General features: G+C 41.7%; 1 protein-coding gene across 1 annotated transcript in view; it reads right to left on the reverse strand.

Annotated features, from left to right (window-relative positions):
- Window positions 1-1,474: 1,474 nt before the first annotated feature.
- LOC111963554 (pleckstrin homology domain-containing family A member 6) overlaps window positions 1,475-20,944 on the reverse strand; it is an 86,716-nt gene continuing 67,246 nt past the window's right edge. Inside the window, exons 24-27 of the mRNA XM_070443459.1 lie at window positions 11,502-11,635; window positions 11,110-11,267; window positions 6,260-6,367; window positions 1,475-4,476 (exon numbers count right to left, since the gene is read on the reverse strand). Coding sequence (XP_070299560.1) covers window positions 6,270-6,367; window positions 11,110-11,267; window positions 11,502-11,635 — 390 coding nt within the window. The 3' untranslated portion in view covers window positions 1,475-4,476; window positions 6,260-6,269. The remainder of the gene's footprint in view (window positions 4,477-6,259; window positions 6,368-11,109; window positions 11,268-11,501; window positions 11,636-20,944) is intronic.

Here is a 20,944-nt window from a genome sequence, read left to right on the forward strand (position 1 = left end):
GTCTCCCTACAAAGGACAAATATTGGCAAAGCAGCAGGACTGTCTTTGTTCACAGTGTGGAAGCTCACTTAGTACTCGCTCTCTCTCTCTCTGTGTGGGAGAGGCATGCAGACGCATGAAGACAGACAGACAGAGTGAGGGAGAGAGAGCTCTGTGTGAACTGTTGATTGAATCAAGGTGATTGGGATGTTTATGTATAGTGCCCTCTTGAGGAAGGCTTGGGTTATTACCAGTAGTCCAAAGACCACCCAATACTCAGAGCCACAAGCAGCATCCGAATTCCCATACTAGCGTACTACATACTTAAACTGCATAGTATGTACTCATCGTCACGTACTATTTATTACGTAATGTTTAGTAAAAAGTATGCAGTATGCCACGGCCGTAGCGTACTACTTTGCTACGGATTCGGATATATAACTGGCTTGCTAGGWTAAATATGAAGTTGCCGCTCAACAACAGCAAGCTCAGTTAACTTCAAATCCTACTAAAGCAGGTTTGAATGCACTGTGGGTGTGAAATTCCACAAAGGTTTACAATGCATTCATACTACATGAGAAGCCAAAATGATTATGACATTGAAATGTGACATACTATTTTTCTCATACTCAAATGGCGGACAATTTAGGATGCTAGTATTGGTGTTTGGACTGCCACTAAACAGAGTTTGGCATACTAATCTATGTGTTTTCAACACATTTCTTTGACAATAACATTATTTGGGGGATTTATTTGTTGTTGTTGCCAGATATAAAACTGTGATCTTTCAATAGAAGTTTAAAAGTTGGAGTTTGCCAAACGCTACCACTAGGCTACCCATGCCAGTAAGAACAAACAGATGATAGCTTTACTTTATAATAATTCAAATATACTTTATTGGAGGTTGTAAATGAGTTACCTATGAAGTCCATTATTGTTGACCATATAGCACAGTTCAGAAAGTGTTCCTCCATGCGAGCCCCATAATTTCACCATGTCAATGATGGGTTTGACCTCTAACCTCCGAACTCGGGTCTCCATTGTGATCATCTTTCAGTCAAATGTGTACGAGACACAGAATACATTTTTTCAGAGGAATACTGAAAGTCAAATGACAGTTGATTTCATACTGTGTTTTCCACACATCCAGTCAGTCTTCAAAGTCTACATGATATCTTCAGGTTTATTTATCCAGACAAACACATAGAATAGAATATAACAAAGTCCATATGATATAATATAAGAGTCCTTATGATATAATATAAGAGTCCATATGATATAATATGAGTCCTTATGATATTGTCAGTAAAGGTCTATTAATATAACAGACAGAAAGTATGATGATCAGTAGTATAATTATTTTGGCAGTGATACTCAACATCAATAACATGATCAAAACAATAACGGTAATAATATCAATGATTTATGATTATAATTTTTCTTAGAAAGTACGGCGGAATATTCCGAAAACATCTAAAGAGAAACACATACTGTATATATTTGTATACATTCACTTTATTGCAAGAAGGTTTTCCTAAAGCAAGCATATGATTTTTTACTTTTTTATTTGCATAGTTCAAGCATTTTGTGTATTTTCGCCAAAATAGCAACAGTTGATGTTATTATTAAGATATYCGTAGTTGAAATGGGAAATATGTACATAGACCAATGTGCTAAATCTTTCCACATCATTATTAGCCATAAATGCTACATTTTTTATCAAATATTGGACACCCCGTATTTGGCTGTTTTGTGTTTCTCAACACATATGAGGCCAATTGTTCCAAAAATACCAATATTTTCAAAATCATCTTTAAACCAGGGCCTTCAAGACACATCTTAAAAGCAAATTAAAAAAATATTTGAGCAATAATCATTTTCCCCCAATATTGTGAAAAACGCAAAACATTCCTGATTACATGCTAAAAATGTAACCTGTCGGCTGAAACCTTATTTTAGTCATCAAATACCCATGAGTCTAAAAAAATATGTACTGCATCTTTTGACCTTAGTTGTCCCTTTCTCAAACAAGCAAAAAATATAACTATTTTCTTCAGACTTTTTTTTATTTTTATAATCTGCTTTGTGTACACAAATGTTTAACTTGCCTTCAAACACGGTGGCTTGAGTCTGAAGAAAGATATCTTCTTATACAGACACAGCATTGCCTCTGAGCCAATATGACAAAGGGGGAGAAACGAATGGAATGGGGGGAAAAAAGACAGAGAAGGAGAGATGAGTGGATTGTGAGGGAGGAATGAAGACAGAAATAAAAAAGGACTGCGCTTTCAGAGGCCACAGGTTAAATCTGGAGACACTAAACAGTGATCGACTGACAAACAAATGTTCCTTATTAAGAGACAGCCAAAATGCAAAGGATGGGTCAGCAACTTATATTAGAGGACAGGAGGAGGACGAGTATGTTGCACATAACTGCACCACGATACATCCTCCACTTAGAATGTGGAGTGACTTGTCATATATGTGTATAATATATGAGTTCCTCCGACCCTGACCAGYACAGCAATATGTCTATATATTTCTGTGTCTATCTATCTGTCTCACCCAAAGTGGTTGATCACGTTAGAAGTGACGCTTCATAGAAAAATAATTAGATGTATTTTGACAGGTAAAAACGTATTGATCAGAATAAACGACCTCTATATGCTAAAAAGGTTCGGTCTTCAACATAGCACTGTATAATATTAGCGATATGATACATGTAGGATGCATTTAGCTTTCTGATATGTACACACTGTAAGTTGGCTGTGATGCAAGTTGCTGGCCCATCTTAACACAAACAAGTGTTTCAACTAGCAGACTTATTCTAAGGTCACTTCTTTTACTGACGTCTTTCCACATACTATATACTGTACTGTATATATATATATAAATGTAGATATAGAGAGATTTTATCTACACATGTATCTATTGACATACTGTACCACTGAAGTAAGGTCTTATAGCAGTGAGAGAACTAAGAGGAGTCCAATGGCTTTAATGCCAATGGTGTGTGGGCTGTACTCACATCAAGACACACAGTTACCAGAGAACTAACAGTGGTTTCAGAGTGAGGCAGGATAGGTCTTCCTGCAGGCAGTCACACACATACGCATATAGGTCCCAGCCAGCCCTGGGTGTAGGACGGGAAAGGGGACAGAGGGGGTGTAGCCTAGCCTGGAGAAAGGGTTGGGAGGCAGGCGTCACAGTGGGTTAGGTGTTCAATAGTTGTGTTCCTCACCTGGGATGAGAGGTGTTGGAAGGAATCGAAGGGAGACTCATGCAAACACTGCTGTACACCAGTGTCCTGCGACCACTGGATTGAGTGGAGGGGGGAGGGGGGGGGGTGCTTTCATACAGTACAGCTCTCCCACTAATGGCCTCTGAAGACGACGCCAGGAAGTCGAAGGTCAAGGCCTGTTTAACTGAGTTTGAAACAATGACCTGGGGGCCAATCAGAGACAAAACTACATTGCTCTGAAGAGGCCATTTCCTGTTGTGTCAGGGTTTCCCCAAACTCGATCCTGAATCAGCAGTGTAGTGCTAGGGCAAAAACCAAAACGTCCACCCAGGGGGGCCCCAGGATCGAGTTTGGGAAACCCTGTGTTATGTTACTGTTCCCGCTCATATCTCTCTTTATGGCTCTTGAACTACCATCTGTCCGCCTCCTCCTCTGTGACCATTTCCTGTTACACTGTAACATCAGCCTCTGATTGGTTCTACTGCTCTCTGCACCAATAAGAAGCTCTCACTCCCCAGTCCCTCTTCCTGAAGTCCAGCTCCGGCAGTCCTAATCCCTCTTCATCTTAACAGAGATCCGTGCATCACGTACGATAAGTCCCCTCCTGAACCGTTCAGTCACAGAACTCTACTGTCCTGGGCTTCTAGTCTCTGTGGTCCTTCTAATCTCTCTATAGCATACACCTTTCCTGAGCTGAGTAACGGAGAAAACTGTCGAAACAGTCCCACTGTCAGTGTAGCATGGAGGAGAGCATGTTTGAGTGCTGTATACACCCTCTGGTTTCTGGCTAGCTTAGTAGTATCAAATGCTGTGTCAAACGCATCATCGCCAAAATAGTGAAAAAATTACAGCATTGTGTTTTATTTGCATTTGTTTAGTTTGCGTTACCTGCCCTTATAGAGAAGCTATTTTCTGCCAGGCCTAGACTAAGAAGAATTGTGTAAGTGTGGTGAATGATAGAGAGAGAGTGGAGGGTGCCGTTATAGGCCCCCTCCTGTTGGGAGGTGTGGGCCTCCATCATAGTCTGTTTGCCTTGAAAAAGTCCTCAGGTGGTCAACTTCCCAAACTTCCTGTGACAGCTTCATGTTTCCGGTTGTGTTGTTGTGGAGGTCATTTGGGTTTATACACCGGCGGGCAGGTGGTCTGGGAGATTAACCAGTTTGTAAATATAACCAGTTTCTTTGGGCATTTTCTTTATATTCCAGTGGATCCTCAGAAGGACGCTCCGTCAAACTTGACGGCAGCCAGAGCTTGAGCTAGAGATGAAAGAGAGAGAGATGAAAGAGAGAAAACATACTTTAATCCCAGTAAAACTCACTTTTACAAAACACTCAAACAAAGACACAATGAAAATTGAAAGCAGAGAAAGGAAATGTTTCCAGACTCAGATGAGTTCCCTTTCTGCTATTTGTTTGTGTGACTCTCTAAATGCTTATTTGACCACAGGACAACTCCAGGCCAGTTTGTACCAATCACTGCTGAGGATCCTGTCGTTGAGTACAGGATGTGCCCCTGTTATGTTTAAGAGTGGTTATTGAGGGGACTCAATAGATGTTACGACAAGGCTGAGAAAGCTGCAGTGCAATGTCGACTTGAGTAATTGTCCACTGAACATACTCTGCATGGTTGCAATTTGGGTACAACAAGTCCACAATGGTGCTTTTCACAAGATACAACTTTACTTGTTAGATATTACTGCTCTGACGGAACTAGAAGCACAAGCATTTCGCTACACTCACATTAACATCTGGTAACCATATGTACGTGACCAATATAATTTGATTTGATTAACTAACATCAGCTTGAAAACAACAAGAATGGTAATAGAAAGTCATTGAAGTGTGACCGCCGCTTTATTTAATACATTTAGAATAAAACTTTGTTTGTTGTGAGTATGCAGACAACAGACCCTGAACACCGTCAGTCAAGCAGAAAGACATTAGGTTGGAACTGAAGATACTACCCAAGGACRTCAAGCTCTTATAAAGTATTGCATTGTTGTGCCATTTGTGCAAGTCTGCATTCAATTTGTGCACCTGGGTTTTGGGAAGGGCCATGTGTGACCCTACCAATGTTTAAAAGTAAGGCGGATATCTCAAGATGTTTTTGCCAATATCTCAAGTTGTTTTTGTCAAACACAATGCAGGGAAGTAAATCAGGATCGTTTGTGAGGTGTACGTTTTTGTCCAGGAATGACAGGACCGTGTTCTTAGTAAGGATTATGGTCATAACCAAGCACATAAGCAAATAAAAAATGACAAAAACGATCTGAGATTTGATCCCCGCTTGTCCAAATGGTGCTGACAGGAAGCGTGATCCTCCTATTAGTTTAACGCGATAGCTATTAGCTACAAAGTCTGAAACAGCAGTTTATCATTATTGGTATTTATTGCTGAGTATGTGTTGGACGTGGTAACCTGGCTTCATTCAAAGAATATGGCTCTAAATTGACTGGTCCATGGCAGAGGCCCCATCCTGAATTGCCCCTGCTTAGCAGTACTAATTTAACCCTGTGTACAAGTACAGGGTAGATAACTTCACATCTGAGTCAGCTGTCTTCACTCTCTCTAACAGCAACACTTCAGTCTCACTTCCTCTCCGTGTCCTACATCAGCACAAACTGAGAGACAGATAATCCCGACTTCAGGGGGAGGCCTCCACAAATCCTCAAGGGATATTTTACTGGTTAATCGTTTCTGTCCCTTGAAATGTGTACAGTACGTGGACAAGGACTGGTAGTAATATACGATTGTCGTACGGTTATTTCGGTATAGAAAACATAAATATTGTGTTAGCACAGTTCATTGAGAGCATTCGGAACTATTTTCCAGTTAATAAAACAATTGAGTAAAGCAGATAGCAATACAATTTCCACTTGCTGCCATTGGTCAAGACATCACATGAGTGAAAAACTAAGAGGCCTGCCCAAACCAGGAGAGGTGAAGGAGGGGGGGTGAGGTAGGAGGAGGGGACCAGAGAGGGGGAGAGGAGGGAGGGAGGGGGGTGGGTTGCAGGTGTGGTGGGTGGGCGGGGACTCACCTTCACAGACTCACACCTTCATGATGTGAACGGAGTCGGAGAAGTCGGTGGAGGACGGGGGAGGGGCCAGGTTGGTCGGGGAGGCGGGGGGGCTGGGGGCGCACTGGGCTGGAATGGAATGGGGGTGTGASGTGAGAACGAGCAAAACAAATAGCAAAACATGAAGGTGTAAAGCAATAATAAAGGGTTGAGGCAGCTACAACAGGGAGGACTGTGCACTCACTCCACCCCACAAGCATAACAGGATATGGTTATGCTTGTGGGGATACATCTGTAGGGATATGGTGCTAAGCCTGTATAGCTTTGTACTGAGGAAGCAAGAGAATGTTGCTAGGATAAACTTGTTACACCTGGATCTGGAGTTTGGCTACACACATTCAGAACACTTTAGAAAATTAAACAGTTTGAACAGCTGTTATCTAGATTACATTTACAAAGTAAATACTTGTAACGACAGAAAGCATGAAGGTCAGTAACAAATTGTAGGTAAACTTGCAGAATATATGTGGATCGGATATTATGACTCTAAAGATAATATGGTTGAACATAATGCAAAGTGCTTTTCTGGACGCAAGATAAAACAAAGTCTGCTATCTGGCACCAGCAGCGTAACAGATACCTGGTTCGTACTGAACTCTGTGCAGCTGGACAATAACAGTATCTGTCCAGTCAAGGGTGACGCATGCTCAAAGGTATGGTTTTATGACCATGTAATGACCGCGACTGACAGCAGGCAGCACACAGTATGATTGAATACTTAACAGTCCTATAAGACTTGATAAAAAAAACAGATTTGTTTTCCTTCAGCTCATCACTTTACATTGACAAGTTTATGTTCAATTTCCCATTATCATAATCTGTGATGACTATGCATAAGTGATATGTGGTTGGTTGTGGGTAGGGTAGAGACAGAGATAGTGATATGTAGTAAGCAGTGAGAAATTGTGCTGTAGTTTTCAGCAAACGGAAACTCTGTCGATCTCACTACTCATGGATTGCACCTCCATCACTCAGTCGCGTCATGCCATTGTTATGAAAGTTCTTAAGATTCCTCCACCATATTGGTGCCCAAAGGGCTACTGGGGCGGTTGCTCCAGTTGGGCGGGCAGGTAGCCTAGTGGTTAGAGCGTTGGGCCAGTAACCGAAGGTTGCTGGATCGAAACCCTGAGCTGACCAGGTAAAAATCAGTCGTTCTGCCCCTGAGCAAGGCAGTTATCCCACTGTTTCCCGGGCACCGAAGACATGGATGTTGATTATGGCAGCCTCCCGTACCTCTCTGATTCAGAGGGGTTGGGTTAAATGCGGAAGACCATTTCAGTTGAATGCATTCAGTTGTACAACTGACTAGGTATTCCCCTTTCCCTAAGTGGGTCGCAACTCTACGTCTGAATTAAGCAGGACCTACGTCTGCTCTATGCAGGACCTAAAAATTCTACCTGTTGGACCACCTTGGCGTAAGTTCTTCTGTGAGCTACTCCTGGACATAGATTCTACGCCTAGTAGGGAGCAGGTGTAGGGTATTAGACTAGATATTCTTAGATCTTCTTTAACGATATGAACAGAAAATGATAGCAATCTATATTTTCAAAAGAATGTGACTCTCGTGTTCATATTTCAGAACCTCCGCAGGCTTTTCGAGTTTCCTATGCGCGAGTCAATAGCAAAATAATACACTTGATTTATGCTACATTATAATGCTAAATGTATCTGAGCAGTTATTATCAATCTACACGAAACAAAAATATAAATGCAGCATGTAAAGTGTTGGTCCCATGTTTCATGAGCTGAAATAAAAGATACCAAACATTTTACATTATCCACAAAAAGCTTATTTTGCATACATTTTGTGCACACATTTGTTTACTTCCCTGTTAGTGAGCATTTTATCCTTTGTCAAGATAATCCATATCAAGAAGCTGATGAAATAGCATGATCATTACACAGGTGCACCTTTTGCTGGGGACAATAAAAGGCCACTCTAAAATGTATTTCTGTCTGTAATAAAGCCCTTTTGTGGGGAAAAACGAATCCTGATTGGCTGGGCCTGGCTCCCCAGTGGGTTGATCTGGCTCTCAAGTGGGTGGGCCATAACCACTCCAAGGTCCACCCATGGCTGTGCCCCTGCCCAGTCATGTGAAATCCATACATTAGGGCATAAATCATGTATTACAATTGACTGATTTCCATATATTAACTGTAACTCAGTAAAATCTTTGAGATTGTTGTATGTCGTGTTTATATTTTTGTTCAGTATAATAGATAAGCTGCCACCTCCACTAAMTTGCCCAGCCAGAGATCAAACAACCAACTATATAGACGGAGATTGTTTGAAACAAAATCACATTGATTGATTATCAGACAAGTCAAGGGCTTTTAGTCGGGATATAGCCTTGGCAAATTAATCCACCTGTTATACTGGGCTACCGTAGGCTACATAACATGCTAGCAAAATGTTCTGARAACACTGTTTGACGAGCAAACTAGACTAAAGATTATCATCATGAAAACATTCACCTCAATTCCGCAAACATTTTCCCAGCCTAATTGTAACCAAATATCAAAATGGAGATTCCGTGAAAACAAAAATATTATATTTATTGATTTATCAATACGAGTCTTGTCTCAATGCAGCGTGATAACACTGTCCCAATCATAACGTTGTTGAAATTATAGTTGACCACACACGGCTATTGCTTTAAAGTATTTAAAACAGTTGGATGACTTAATTTCAGTAAGCAATAATAGTGTAACGACCCTGGGTTTATAAACGCGGATATCGACTCTGCCGCATTAACATGCTTTTGGGGCAAAGTCGATTGCGCGCTGGATTTCGGGCTTGAAGGTCGAGGGTTCGATGCCTGCTCCCTGCCTGTTTCATTACAATATGATACATGCCTTCAATGGCGTTAGCATACTTTACTCCAATATTTTTGTAATTCAGTGATATTCATTCCCACAGCCATTATTAATTCATCCAGCCAGTTGTGGTTAAGAAAACGCGCATGCATAGTGGTGGGCTTTGCGAAGTGATGGGACATGCCTCGCAAAGTTTAGAACGGCCACAAGGACGGTAACAGCCTAGTAACTGGCGCTGCCTAGCAACCATCATTATGAAGCATCTAATGAACGCGCATTGCTCATGCCGGATTTAGCTACGACTAGTTTATTTTTTTGGTGGGGGGGGGGGGGGTTGCAACAAGTGTAAATCCTGTTACCAAAGTCGGACATATCTACGCCGAACTAGTATTTAAGACCAACTTTTTTATGCACAACTGGTGCAAACCGCTCCTGGTGTCCAGTCACCGAAGAGGGGCTAAGGAATGCTTCATCTAAAGTACACTATAGTGGCCTGGAAATATGATGACATTGCTAAAGTAGGCAAATAATTAGTAGGAAACAACTTTTTCATCATTATGATGTCGTTAAATGTACTTTAAAGGAATGGAAATGTTGCCATTAGCTAACTAAATTCATCAAATGCTGCAATGCTAATGTTAGCTAGCTACAATCCGATGCTGTCCCCCCAGTCTTAGCTAGCTGGATAAAGTGCTACTGCATCTAAAGGCAATCTGGCAACATGACAAAAGGTTGTCATACTCATTATTTGCCAACTTTTGATACGTCATCGTGTTTCCAAGCACCTGTAATGCACTTTAGATAAAAATCTTCATCAGCATCAATTGAGAATGCATTGAGAAGAATACTCAGTTGGGCGTGAGTCCTAAAACGAATGTCCAAAACAATATTGTGGTCAAACGTGCATCCCATGGACAGAAGTGGACTAGTGAAACTATCTTCCCTGCTGGCACCATACTTTCCACAACAATGCCATTCTTATTTGGATTTCTCAATGGAAGATTAACATCATGGTCACATGGCGACATTACATATTCTAAATCTTGGTTCATCTGAGTTGATCATATCTCTGTTAATCTATTGTTCTGGGGACAGGGACAGGTAACATGTGGCATTGTCTTGGGATGCCCTGTGAAATGACAAGGTTTATGAACCCTTTTTGTAGGAGCGGATACAGATCCTTGAATAGCAATGAGTGTAACTGTGACCAGTTTTTTTTCTTCATTAATGCACTGTGTCACAACCTCTAGCAAAATGTTTTGTAATGGAAAATGTACCGCAAAGATAACGTGAGTTTCYTATTAGACAAATTCAGGTAGGTCCCTCCCCGTTTCATCCCATTTGCTTCATTTGGATTCTAGTGAGTACACCCCAGGTGTACACTACTGCACATGGTGAGGAACTGAGGGTGTGGTTGGCTTGGGTTAGGTAGTGGTTGAGTAGTGGACAGTGGATAGTGGAGTATATTGCAGTACAGCAGACAATGAGGGAGTGAAGGAGTGTGGTTGGCTGGGTTTAAGCAGCGGATATTTTGCAGACATTTGACAGTGAGATGTAACTAGGGGTTATATTGGGATTTTATTCTTCATGAAACTGGGCCTTAGAAACTTTTCCCCCAAAAATTACTGTATATATTTTATCAAAATATTTTTCTTTCGAACAAYGCAGTTCCACTATGTTCACCTCCAATTTAACCCCTAAAAAGCTGTCATTGATGTTGAGTGTTGAGTGTGTTGCAAACAGGAGAGGGATTGATCATTTCAGTGATTGGTAGAGGAAATGTGTGTCATAGAGGGGAGGAGGGAAGGGGTTTTGGAGGAAGGGGGAGGTGTTTCAGCAACACATCGCCTGTCATCTCTGGGGGTCTCCTCAGTGGCAGGGGGGCGACAGGGCCACGGTCGGGGTGGGCAACGGTAACTGTGAAGGCAGTAACCGTGGTGACAGGGTGGTCGGGGTGGTGGCAGTGAAGCGGCAGGCAGCTGAGGCGTCCTCACCGGAGAGCAGGCGGGAGCGTCGCGAGGCCTCGGCGGCCAGAGCACAGGAGATCTCGATCCTCTTCTCCTGCTCCTGGATTTTTTGCTCTGGGTTGCCATGGTGATGACGACCGCCCCCCTCAGTAGGACCGTCCAATAGGGGAACCACATTCTGGAGACTGGAGGGAGAGGTGGCAGGGGAGAGAGGGGAGGGAGAAAGTGTGACAAAGAGAGCAAGAGAAAGGAGATTAAATTATAACTTTTAATACAGAACATGTGGCATTTCATAACACTTATGTGAAAAAGAAGATGGAGCGGAGAGGAAGTTTAGCCAAAATATGAGTAAATACACTACTGTACGTATGTGTGAGTCAGAGGTGTGTTGGACAGTAGTTTGTGGTGTCTGTACTTACTTTGATTTGGCAATGAGAGTCTTGATCCTCTCTACTTTCTTCTGTTTCTCCTTCTGCTCCTCTGGGCTGAGAGGAGTGTTGGGCTCCACATGCAGGTAGCGCTCCGGGATCAGAACCTTGTCTGGAGCACAAAGCTGAGGACACCACACATATCAGAGGTTTTGTAACCMTTTACTTTATGGGCCATTTATACTGAACTAAATATAAAATGCAACATGTAAAGTGTTGGTCCCATTTTTCATGAGCTGAAATAAAAGATCCCAGAAATGTTCCATACGCACAAAAAGCATATTTCTCTAAAATGTTGTGCACAAATTTGTTTACATCCCTGTTAGTGAGCATTTCTCCTTGGCCAAGATAATCCATCCACCTGACAAGTGTGGCATATCAAGAAGCTCATTAAACAGCATGATCATTACACAGATGTACCTTGCGCTGGGGACAATAAAAGGACACTCTAAAATTAGCTGTTTTGTCACACAACACAATGCCACAAATGTATCAAGTTTTMAGGAAGCTTTCAACTCTTGCTCGAGAGTTTAATGTTCATATAAAACCTAGCAGTTACCACGTCATTTTGAAATATAAAACAATTACCATCTGAGACAGAACTACAGAATGAAGTGTTACTGAAATCGATTCAGGCTGTTAACAAGTGTTTCATTAACTTTGCATTAAGCACTAACCCAGAAAACATGTCCAGATTAACACAATGCGGGCTAAAATATTGGCCTCAAGCAGGCTGCCCACATTGGGCCCATGTGCCTTTCCTCATCGAATCCACATTGGCTCCCAAGGCATTGCCCCAGTGTGTCCCAGTGTGGGCAGCCCATATCTTGTGAGGGCAGCCTTCACTTTGCTTGAAATAAGCTAATCTTTTCCCAGCAAACAAATGAGGGTTAAAACACTGGACCCATGTAGACTGCCCACATTGTGCCGATGCACCTTTGCTCATCGGCTCCATATTGGCACCAAGGTAGTTTGCTCCAAGGGCAGCRCTCACTTTGCCTGAAATAAGCCCACCCCTAAGAAGCAGGATGTGCAGGTCATGGACTGGCGTGGATACACGTGGTCTGCGGTTGTGAGGCCAGTTGGATGGACTGCCAATGACTTTGGCGGTGGCTTATGGTAGAGAAATTAACATTCAATTATCTGGCAACAGCTCTGTTGGACGTTCTTGCAGTCAGCATGCCAATTGCAAGATCCCTCAAAACTTGAGACATTTGTGGCATTGTGTTGTGTGACAAAACTGCACATTTTAGAGTGGCCTTATATCGTCCCCAGCACAAGGTGCACCTGTGTAATGATCATGCTGTTTAAACAGCTTCTTGATATGCCACAACTGTCACGTGGATAGATTAGCTTGGCAAAGGAGAAATGCTCACTCACAGAGACATAAACACATTTGTGCACCAACYTTTTTGAGAAATACTCTTTTTGTGCGTATGGAACATTTCTGAAATCTTTAATTTCAGCTCATGAAAAATGGGACCAATACTTTACATGTTGCATTTATATTTTTGTTKAGTTCACACAGCCAAGACAATGCAGGAGTGGCTTCGGGACAAGTCTCTAAATGTCCTTGAGTGGCCCAGCCAGGGTCCAGACTTGAACCCGATTGAACATCACTGAAGAGATCTGAAAATAGCTGTGCAGAGACGCTCCCCATCCAACCTGACAGAGCTTGAGAGAATCTGCAGAGAAGAATGGGAGAACTCCCCAAATACAGGTGCACCAAGCTTGTAGCGCCATACCCAAGAAGACTTATGGCTGTTATCGCTACCAAAAGTGCCTCGACAAAGTAATGAGTAAAAGGTCTGAATACTTATGTAAATGTCATATTTCAGTCTAAAAACGTATTTCTGCTTTGTCATTATGTGGTATTGTGTGTAGATTGATGAGAAAAAAATACTATTTTAATCAATTTTAGAAAAAGGCTAACAAAATGTGGAAAAAGTCAAGGGGTCTGAAAACTTTCCGAATGCACTGTATATACAGTACCAGTCAAAAGTTTGGATACACACCTACTCATTCAAAGGTTTTTCTTAATTTTTTTACTATTTTCTACAATGTAGAATAATGGTGAAGACATCAAAACTATGAAATAACACACATGGAATCATGTAGTAACCAAAAAAGTGTTAAACAAATCAAATAGATTTTAGATCCTTCAAAGTAGCCATCATTTGCCTTGATGACAGCTTTGCACACTGTTGGCATTCTCTCAACCAGCTTCACCTGGAATGCTTTTCCAAAAGTCTTGAAGGAGTTGCATCACAGCAAACCTGGGTTTGATTCAAGGCTTGATTGATTTCCTCCGACACATTGGTGCGGGTGGCTTCTGGGTTAAGTGGGAAGGTGTTAAGAAGCGCGGTTAGGCGGGTCATGTTTCGGAGGACATGTGACTCAACCTTTGCCTCTCCAAAGCCCGTTGGGGAGTTGCAGCGATGAGACAAGATCGTAATTGGATATCACGAAAATGGGGATAAAAAAATATATGTTTTACATTATACAACAGAACACTTAAACTGGAATGGCACTCTCAGTAATGGTTGCACAAAAATAAAGTGTCACTGTCACGGATCCCTCCCTCCGGTACTCTTGCTCATTCCGTGCACCAGTTTCGGAGGTCTACGTCACCGGCCTCTAGGCACTGAAGTGTGTCATTACGCACACCTGGTTCATATTCCTCACTGATTGTATTTGTATAAATGTGACCTTTGTTTTATCATTGGGCTATCGATTATTGTTTCCATGTCCGTTGTGCCTGTGAGTACCTGTGCTGTGTTGTTTTGGCTTTTGTGCCGTGCAAATTGTGCATATATGATTACAGGTCTCGTCCTGTGGTGTATCATTGTGCTCCTTTGTTTTCGGTTCTCTTCCCGTGTATGTATTCGAGGTACTCCGCACACTTTTGTTCGGGTTTCAACCCTGTGTTTTGTATACATGTTTGTTTGGTCTTTGTCCCCATGCCTTTATATGGCACAATGTAATTTGGGGCAATAAAACCCATATTACCCATTCCTGCGCCTGTCTCCCAATCCTTCACACAACGTTAGTCACCTTGGAACTATAAGGTTCTAGCTGAAAAAAGGTGATTCTGAGACAATTGGCTTTAAAATTACGAACTCTGATTGGTTTGAATGGTGTCAGCAATTTTTATCTTGTATAATTTTTTAACTAAACAACGTGAATTGGGGTATTTGCAAACCATGTCCCTGAATATTCAAATTATCCCCCACTTCTACATTATTAAGTAGTGGGCTGGCCCGTGCTGGGCTTGGTGTGGGCTAGCCTGTGCTGGGCTTGGTGTGGGCTAGCCTGTGCTAGGTTTGGTGTGGGCTAGCCAATTCTGGGCTAGACCGTGTTGGGCTGGTGCGGGCTTGGTGAGTACTTTGTGTGGGCTAACCCCTGCCCACCTTCCCCACCAAAATACACACATGGGGCCAATGGGGTCATATTTGCTGGGATATCATTTCACGACTGGATCATAGTCACATAAGGATTTTTTCACACTGTTTTGGTTTCCAGAGTGTGTCTCACCTCTTTGCTGATGTCCAGGTCGTAGTGGTCAGGTTCCATCTGTAACCGTCTGAGGCGAGCAATCTCCTCCCGGGGTGATTCCTGCAAACCCCCGCCCCGTACTGCAGCCTCCAGGTCCTTGATGTCCACCTCATGGGCTGTTAGCCTCCGCAATTGCACAAATTAACTTTTAACAAGGCCACACTCTTACAATTTTCATATGTGAGTTCCACACTTCTTTAAAGGGTCGCCCCAGAGTGAGTTGTTTTATGCATGTGATGTCAGAATGCACTCACTGTTCCAAAATGGGATTGCTACGCAACAGGACAGGTAACCTGCGCTGCCCTCAAACCAAGACACGCTGCCTTTGTTATCTATAGGCTATGTTTCAACTTGCAATTTCAAATTATTTTCGAACAAGTTGTATTTTCTAATAACAATTTGAATGTGAGGTTGTTCCGCCTCCTCATTAATTCACATAGAATTATCCCATTTCAGAGTTGCAAACAATTTATGTTTGAGGCTTTACTGAGCCGGTCAAATATTCTCTCTTCGAGGAGAGCCCTCGAACTTCACCAGCAGTTTTGCTGGCGCTCGCATTGCCTGCCTTGTTTGTTTTCCTTACACACAATAACCTTGGACATTCCTATCAAAGTAAGTGCCTTATTTTCCATATATATCGTGTTGTCGCATCTACTGTAGCATAGTATGTATGTGTGTATGGAGATAATGTATTTACAATTTTATTCACATGTTTCCAAGTACTGATGACAAATAATGCATCCAATTATTGCATAGATTGTAATGGACACCTATGATGTATGTAAAATACTTTTTGAAGGTGGTACTGATTTGTAATTACTAATGCTAAGCTATTTGCCAGCTAGGTGTGGCACATGTTTTTGACATTTAACAATGCCTTCTGGGTGTTCACGTAAATGTCTGTCAGGACCAAAAGATTGTATAATGAGGGAAGCGAATGGTTCACTCATCTTTTGGGTAAACTTACGGAACTGAATGAAGGGAAGAGAATGATCATAGACGACACACCCCCTTCAACAAGCATACTGCAAACAGACCAAAACCTCATCTTGTCTTCTCTTATATTCTTTGGTTGACCGTGAAAAACAAACATGGCGGTGCACACAAACTACCCATCATCGATTACTTTTCGATTTCTAGAAAGCATTTTACTCAACTATTTCAATCAATGTTGAGCTCCCCTGTGATGTGATTCATTGTGAATAGTAATTGCTGTTAGCTAATTCACATTGTTGTTTCTGTCAGCCGAGAGTGATCTATAAATATGACCGCTTGTTGTAACGTCAATATTTCCTCCAGTTAGCGCTAGGACTAATGTACTTACATTTTCTGGTTTGGATGATGTGTTATGATGTTGCCTTTGTGAATGTGCTAACATTGCATCCACAAAATCAAATCGTCACATTCAGGACATAACTTTGTAAGGACTTGTGTTTGTGCAAAATGTTTCTGGTGAAAATACTGTGTGGCTAGCTCAAATGCTGCCTGGTGCGTCAATCGAACTGGATGTTCTAAATAGCATTCTTATCAAAACGGTTTGAGCATACACTCCAGGGACCACTTGTAGAATGATCTCACCCATTTGTTGGTACGCGGAAAAGGTGAATTGAATGCATTCCAGGTGTCTACCTCATGAAGCTGGTGAGAGGGATACCAAGAGCGGTGCAAAGCTGTTATCAAGGAAGAAGCGCGCCACTTTGAAGAATCTCAAATATAAAATAAATTTGGATTTTTGAAAATGGTAAAAATATAAGAAAAACCCTGGAATGAGTAGTGTGCTCCAAACTTTTGACCAGTACTGTGTTGTTATTATTTTACAAGAGAAAATTCAAGTTCCTAATATGTCAACTGTACAGACTTTATCATTGGCATTACAAATAAAAACATATTACATAAGCTCCCGAGGGCGCAGCGGTTAGGCACAAATGCTATCGCAGTGCTGAGGGTTTGACGGCTGCGTGGTCCCATGGTGTATATACTTGCATACTATTGTTTGTACAGATGAACATGGTACCTTCAGGCGTTTGGAAATTGCTCCCAAGGATGAACCAGACTTGTAGAGGTCAACAATATTTTTTCTGAGGTCTTGGCTGATTTCTTTTGATTTTCCCATGATGTCAAGCAAAGATGCACTGAGTTTGAAGGTAGGCCTTGGAATACATCCACAGGTACACCTCCAATTTGACTCAAATMATGTCAATTAGCCTGTCAGAAGCTTCTAAGGCCATTCAATTATTTTCTGTAARTTTCCAAGCTYTTTAAAGGCACAGTCAACTAAGTGTATGTAAACTTCTGACCCCCTGGAATTGTGATACAGTGAATTATAAGTGAAATAATCTGTCTGTAAACAACACAAAAATTACTTGTGTCATGAACAAAGTAGATGTCCTAACTGACTTGCCAAAACYATAACAAGACATTTGTGGAGTGGTTGAAAAACAAGTTTTAATGACTCCAACCTAAGTGTATGTAAACTTCCGAATTCAATAGTTATCTGTTATCTGGACAACTACAAATACCTAAGTGTCTGGATAGACTGTAAACTCTCCTTCCAGACTCATATTAAGCATCTCCAATCCAAAAATAAGTCCATTCAGGTCCAAAATAAATCTTCCTATTTCACAACAGAGCCTCRTCCACTCATGCTGCCAAACATACCCTCTTAAAACTGACTATCCTGCCYATCCTTGAGTTCGGCGATGTCCTTTACAAAATAACGTCCAACACTCTACTGAGAAAATTGGACGCAGTCTATCACAGTGCCATCCGTTTTGTCACCAAAGCCCCARATACTACCCACCATTGTGACCTYTATGCTCTCTTTGGCTGGTCCTCGCTTCATATTCGTCGCCAAACCCACTGGCTCCAGGTCATCTATAAGTCTTTGCTATATAAAGATGTGCCTTATCTCAGCTCACTGGTCAACATAGCAACACCCACCCGTAACACGTGTTCCAGCAGGTATATCTCACTGATCATCCCCAAAGCCAACACCTGCTTTGGCCACCTTTCCTTCCAGTTCTCTGCTGCCAATGACTGGAACGAATTGCAAAAATCCCTGAAGCTGGAGACTTATATCTCCCTCAATAACATCAAGCATCGGCTGTCAGAGCAGTTTACCGATTGCTACCGCTGTACAGAGGCCATCTGTAAATAGCCCATTCAACCAACTACCTACCTCGTCCCCATATATATATTTTTTTCTGATCTTTTGCACACCAGTTTTTCTACTTGCACATCCTCATCTGCACATCTATCACTCCAGTGGTAAGTGATAAATTGTAATTACTTCACCACTATGGCCTATTTATTGCCTTACCTCCTTACTTCATTTGCACACACTTTATACAGATGTTCTATTGTGTTATTGACTGTARGTGTGTTTATCCCATGTGTAACTAACTCTGTGTTGTTTTTTTTGTCGCACTGCTTTACTTTATCTTGACCAGGTCGCTTTTGTAAATGAAATAAAAAATGTAAAAACTCTGCGGTCCAACTTATCCCAAACCATCAATTGGGTTGAGGTCGGGTGCTTGTGGAGGCRAGTTAATCTGATGCAGCACRCCATCACTKTCCTTCTTMGTCAAATAGCCCTTACACAGCCTGGAGGTGTGTTGGGTCATTGTCCTGTTGAAAAACAAATGATAGTCCCACAAGCGCAAACCAGATGGGATGGSGTATCACTGCAGAACGCTGTGGTAGCCATGCTGGTTAAGTGTGCCTTGAATTCTAAAAAAATTACAGACAGTGTCACCAGCAAAGCACCCCCACACCATCACACCTCTTCCTCCATGCTTCAGGGTGGGGACTACACATACAAAGATCATCTGTTCACCTACTCTGCATCTCACAAAGACACAGCAGTTGGAACCAAAAATCGCAAACTTGGACTCATCAGATCAAAGGACAGATTTCCACCGGTCTAATGGCCATTGTTCGTGTTTCTTGGCCCAAGCAAGTCTSTTATTATTATTGGTGTCTTTTAGTAGTGGTTTCTTTGCAGCAATTCAACTATGAAGACCTGATTCACGCAGTGTCCACTCAACAGTTGATGTTCAGATGTGTCTGTTACTTGAATTCTGTGAAGCATTTATTGGGCTGCAATTTCTGAGTCTGGTAACGCCAATGAACTTATCCTCTGCAGCATAGGTAACTCTGGGTCTTCCTTTCCTGTGGCCAGTCCTCATGAGAGCCAGTTTCATTATAACGCTTGATGGTGTTTGTGACTGAACTTGAAGAAAGTTTAAAAGTTCTTGAAATGTTCCGGTTTGACTGAGCTTCGTGTCTTAAAGTAATGATGGATTGTCATTTCTCTTTGCTTATTTGAGCTGTTCTTMCCATAATATGGACTTGGTCTTTTACCAAATTGGCATATTTTCTGTATACCACCCCTACCTTGTCACAACACAACTGATTGGCTCAAATGCATTAAGAAGGAAAGAAATTGCACAAATTAACTTTTAACAAGGCACACCTCTTACAATTTTCATATGTGAGTTCCACACTTCTTTAAAGGTCGCCCCAGAGTGAGTTGTTTTATGCATGTGATGTCAGAATGCACTCACTGTTCCAAAATGGGATTGCTACGCAACAGGACAGGTAACCTGCGCTGCCCTCAAACCAAGACACGCTGCCTGCTAATTATCTATAGGCTATGTTTCAACTTGTCAATTTCAAATTATTTTCGAACAAGTTGTATTTTCTAATAACAATTTGAATTGAGGTGTGTTCCGCCTCCTCATTAATTCACATAGAATTATCCCATTTCAGAGTTGCAAACAATTTATGTTTGAGGCTTTACTGAGCCGGTCAAATTTCTCTRTTCGAGGAGAGCCCTCGAACTTCACCAGCAGTTTTGCTGGCGCTCGCATTGCCTGCCTTGTTGTTTTCCTTACACACAATAACCTTGGACATCCTATCAAAGTAAGTGCCTTATTTTCCATATATCGTGTTGTCGCATCTACTGTAGCATAGTATGTATGTGTGTATGGAGCATAATGTATTTACAATTTTATTCACATGTTTCCAAGTACTGATGACAAATAATGCATTCCAATTATTGCATAGATTGTAATGGACACCTATGATGTATGTAAAATACTTTTTTGAAGGTGGTACTGATTGTAATTAGCTAATGCTAAGCTATTTGCCAGCTAGGTGTGGCACCATGTTTGTTGACATTAAACAATGCCTTCTGGGTGTCACGTAAATGTCTGTCAGACCAAAGATGTTATAATGAGGGGAAGGAATGGTTCACTCATCTTTTGGGTAAACTTACGGAACTGAATGAAGGGAAGWGAATGATCATAGACGACACACCCCCTTCAACAAGCATACTGCAAACAGACCAAACTCATCTTGTCTTCTCTWATTATCTTTGGTTGACGTGAAAAACAAACATGGCGGTGCACACAAACTACCCATCATCGGATTACTTTTCGATTTCTAGAAAGCATTTTACTCAACTATTTCAATCAATGTTGAGCTCACCTGTGATGTGATTCATTGTGAATAGTAATTGCTGTTAGCTAATTCARATTGTTGTTTCTGTCAGCCGAGAGTTATCTAAATATGACCGCTTGTGTAACGTTAATATTTCCTCAGTTAGCGCTAGGACTAATGTAGCTTACATTTTCTGGTTTGGATGATTGTGTTATGCTGTAGATACTTCTGTGAATGTCTGAACATTGCATCCAAAAATCAACTCGTCACATTCAGGACATAACTTTGTAAGGACTGTGTTTGTGCAAAATGTTTCTGTGAAAATACTGTGTGGCTAGCTCAAATGCTGRCTGTTGCGTCAATCGAAACTGGATGTTCTAAATAAGCATTCTTATCAAAKCGGTTTGAGCATACACTCCAGGGACCACTGTAGAATG

The sequence above is a fragment of the Salvelinus sp. IW2-2015 genome, linkage group LG1, assembly GCF_002910315.2.
Source record: "Salvelinus sp. IW2-2015 linkage group LG1, ASM291031v2, whole genome shotgun sequence".
In the NCBI taxonomy this organism is placed as follows: domain Eukaryota; kingdom Metazoa; phylum Chordata; class Actinopteri; order Salmoniformes; family Salmonidae; genus Salvelinus; species Salvelinus sp. IW2-2015.